The following is a 3,966-nucleotide window of genomic DNA, read 5'->3' on the forward strand; positions in this document are numbered from 1 at the left end:
TCAAAAGGTAAAAAACAATGACCTACTTTCTAGTAGGATTTTTCCAAACTCTCCACTAAAATAACTGAGCCAAAAACTGCATTTACAAAATACTTTTGTAACCCTAGGATTAACTCTAATCCCGTTGTGGCAAACAACCTCTAACTGTTGCCACAACTTCAAGTTAACTCTAACTTGAATACTCTGAGTACCTATTATAATTGCCTCTAGATAAAGCTAAAAGGTACAATATGAAAACACCTACTACAATTGAACTAGAATAAAAGACAGACACTTGGAATTGGTTCTTCTATCTGGTTCATTTAGCTTCAGGTTTACACATTTGAATCACACACGAACTGCTTGCAAAATTGCTTTGCTCTCAATTCACGTTTAACTTCTGTTTATGTGCGTACCTATAAAATGAGAACATTCTACCATATATAGAGTTAATAGATGAAGAAATAACTAGAGTTCTAATGCTACTCTTCTTTGGTGGGAGAGTTCTAGTTGATCTCAACTTTTAACTCCTTCCCTATCTTGGATAATGTTCTCTTTGAGTAAGGAGTCCCTCTCCTTATCAATTATGCAACCTTTTTGATCAGGAAATATATCAAATATACCAAGTTAAGTTTATCTCTTTCACGTGCATCCCACATGCTTGAGTCTGCCCCGTTTTTATGTACCTGAGGGATGGACCTGGTTCATGCCTGAGCTTCCTTTGTCAATCTTCAAAACTAACTTTCACTTAGGCCAACAATTGTCTTTTGTTATTGTCGTTATAACATTGTTTGAGTAAATTTCGCATTATTCAGGTGCCTGGACCTACCATTGATTAACTTATAGAGAAAATACAGTACCTTGAAGTTGTCGATTATTTCAAAGTGCAAAACTTTGGAAGGCAATGGTGTTGACAATAGCTGAGGTGCGAGAATGTCAAGAAGCAACTTGTCTGTTTGGTGGTTAGTGACAAAATGCATAGTTTTTCATGTAGATAGTAATTCTGGTACTTTGTACACCTCGCTAGGTTCTTCTCCTATTTTCATTTCTTATCCTTTCATCCATGTAGGCATGTTTTGATTGACGTGATTGTCAAGTGGGGATATGTGTTTTTAGCCCAAAAGTATTGATAAATTTTGATTTTGTCCTCACAATATTTGATCAAGTGCCTTTAACCATCAATTAAATAAAATGTGCACTTTTGATCCTCTTACTTGTGTATTTTTACAAATTTAACGAACTATCAACTATTAAATCATTTAATTTCCCATGTCTTATGTTGAATTGTGTAATTATTCTATATTTAAGGGTACCATAGTTCTAAATATAATCCCTTGCATATTTCCTATGTAAGTAACAAAATACACACTATCTTTTTATTTTGTCAATTCAAGGTTAAATATGCTTAACGAAATATCACAAAGATCATAATCAAAATTTTAAATAATTGAGGGATCAGAAGTGCAATTGTCTAGGATTTAAATTTTCAGAATTTATGGCTAATTGATTATTTTGGCCCTCTACTTTCAATATAAATATCTTGCAATAATTGGGGATTGTCACCTGAAAAAAATGGAAAAGGGCAAGAATCATCACTTTGTGCTAGTTCATGGAGCTTGTCACGGTGCATGGTGTTGGTATAAAGTGGTGACAATTCTTAGAGCCGAAGGTCACAAAGTTAGTGTTCCTGACATGGCTGCTTCTGGAATTCATCCAAAACATACTGAAGAGCTCAATTCCATGGCTGAGTACAACGAGCCTTTGATGGAATTCATGGCTAATGTATCACAAGAAGAAAGAGTTGTCTTAGTAGGTCACAGTATGGGTGGCATCAACATTTCTCTTGCCATGGAAATGTTCCCTCAGAAGATTTGTGTTGCTGTTTTTGTCACTGCTTTCATGCCTGGTCCTGACCTCAATATTGTTGCCATTAGCCAACAGGTTTTGATAACGAATTTTCCTTCTATACATTTGACAGTTTATGCTATCAATGAATTTAACCTGTTATAATAGATAGCTTACTTTATTTATTTTATTATTTTACGTTATTAATATTTTTTTGTAGAGTTATATATAATTATTTTTATGTGATTCAACCAATTATAGCAGATAACCTATCTAATGTTTTAGGTTAGTAATATATAATCCATTCTTTATAGACAATTATATGTAGCACTAACAAAGTGTAGAATTATTAGTGTCGTTACACTATCAGTCCCATATAAAATAATCACTATGAATGTGCACAGAAAGTAAATTATTAACCTGAAAAAATAAAGTAGTTTATGTATAGTACACAACAACATATTGATGCTATCACTATGTATGAGTTATATTCTTGTTCAATTGGTCCGAACGGAGTCCCTTTGTATTTCTGCATTACCTGTAGGTAGCATGTACTACTATTATCTTGCTGATACAAAGTTATAATCAAGAATTATTTTTGTTTGCAAATTGCCAGTATAATCAACAAGTGGAATCACATATGGATACTGAATTTGTGTACAACAATGGACAGGAGAAAGGTCCAACCTCCCTCCTCTTTGGCCCTGAAGTTTTAGCAACCAACTTTTATCAATTGTCCCCTTCTGAGGTGAGTATATATCAAATATAGACTGATTTTTCCTAATTTTCACAATTTTTAATTTCAATTTTACATATGATCATCAAATGTTACCCAATACCCACTATAACAATAATGAAAACAAACTATCTTTTGTTGTATTAGACTAAATTTTAGTCGTCACTTTTTTTTATCACATTAAATAAGAGCACTATATGTGAACTTTTCAGAAAATACAAATGACCGAAATGTCAAATTCTGATTTTGAGTAACTATTTTTTCTTGGTGGACTTTTTTTGTGCAGTTGTATAGCCAAAAAAATTGACCTTTTGACATTGTTTCTGAGCCAGAGAATTGATATTGTGATCATTGTATTTATTTTCTGAACACATCACACCATGTTCAGCTACTTTAATACAACATAGAATAATTTAGTAATTTTACTGTTACGGTGAATAAAATAATTCTATGACTTTCTGTTATAGCGAACTTAACCTTTTTCTTGGTTACTGGACACTATTGATGATGAATTGAAACAGGATTTGACTCTTGCAACTTATTTGGTGAGACCAGTACCATTGTTTGGCGAGTCAAGCTTACTGAAGGATTCCACATACACAAATGAGAAATATGGTTCGGTTCGTCGTGTTTACGTTGTGTGCGACAAAGATAACGTGCTTAAGGAAGAACAAATACAGAGGTGGTTGATCAAGAATAATCCACCAGATGATGTCGAGTTGATTCATGATGCAGATCACATGGTGATGTTCTCCAAATCTCGGGAGTTATGTTCTTGTCTGCTTATGATTTCACAAAAATATCATTGAGTTTCTTACCTTGCTACTATTAGACGGGAAACTATATAAAAAAAGAAGAGATTGTCCTTTCTTTTTTTCAAGGCATGTAACTTTTTATGTATGTCTTGTGGTCGAAAAATGCACAATCAGCTATTTAACTATTTTCTTTGTCTCAAGTTATATAATATTTTTTTCTTTTTAGTTTATCTCAAAATAATATTTTTTATATTTAAAAATAAATGAACTTTAAATTTCTCAATTTATCCTTTATAAGATGATTGAAACTCTTTCGTTTCATAGAAGTGAATTCTTATTCTTACGAATCAAATAGCATTTCTTATTGATTTGTCCCCTGGACTGGACCTATTCGGATTCTGAATTATTGGTCACTACGCTGTTCCCAAGGACTAGCAAAATCGAAATAGCGAAATTCTTCGACCATCTTAATGGGTTCAAAAACCACAAGTTTCTCTGGATCATCATAGCGTACTTACACATATTCACTCAACATGACTTGTTTTGAATCACATATTTTAAAAATTCTTTTTTCTATTTTAGATTCTTATCCAGTCAAACATCTTCATATAGATGAGATGAATATACAGTAATTCATCATAGAATGATAAA

At 32.6% G+C, this 3,966-nt stretch overlaps 1 protein-coding gene across 1 annotated transcript; it reads left to right on the forward strand.

The window, feature by feature from the left end:
- The first annotated feature begins 1,506 nt into the window (after positions 1 to 1,506).
- Positions 1,507 to 3,498, forward strand: LOC107794987 (methyl jasmonate esterase 1). Its single transcript, XM_016617544.2, has 3 exons — positions 1,507 to 1,920; positions 2,441 to 2,572; positions 3,082 to 3,498. Exons 1-3 carry the CDS (start codon positions 1,552 to 1,554, stop codon positions 3,367 to 3,369), a joined length of 789 nt encoding a protein of 262 aa, XP_016473030.1. The 5' UTR covers positions 1,507 to 1,551; the 3' UTR covers positions 3,370 to 3,498.
- Positions 3,499 to 3,966: the final 468 nt, after the last annotated feature.

The sequence above is a fragment of the Nicotiana tabacum genome, chromosome 21 (assembly GCF_000715075.1).
Source record: "Nicotiana tabacum cultivar K326 chromosome 21, ASM71507v2, whole genome shotgun sequence".
In the NCBI taxonomy this organism is placed as follows: domain Eukaryota; kingdom Viridiplantae; phylum Streptophyta; class Magnoliopsida; order Solanales; family Solanaceae; genus Nicotiana; species Nicotiana tabacum.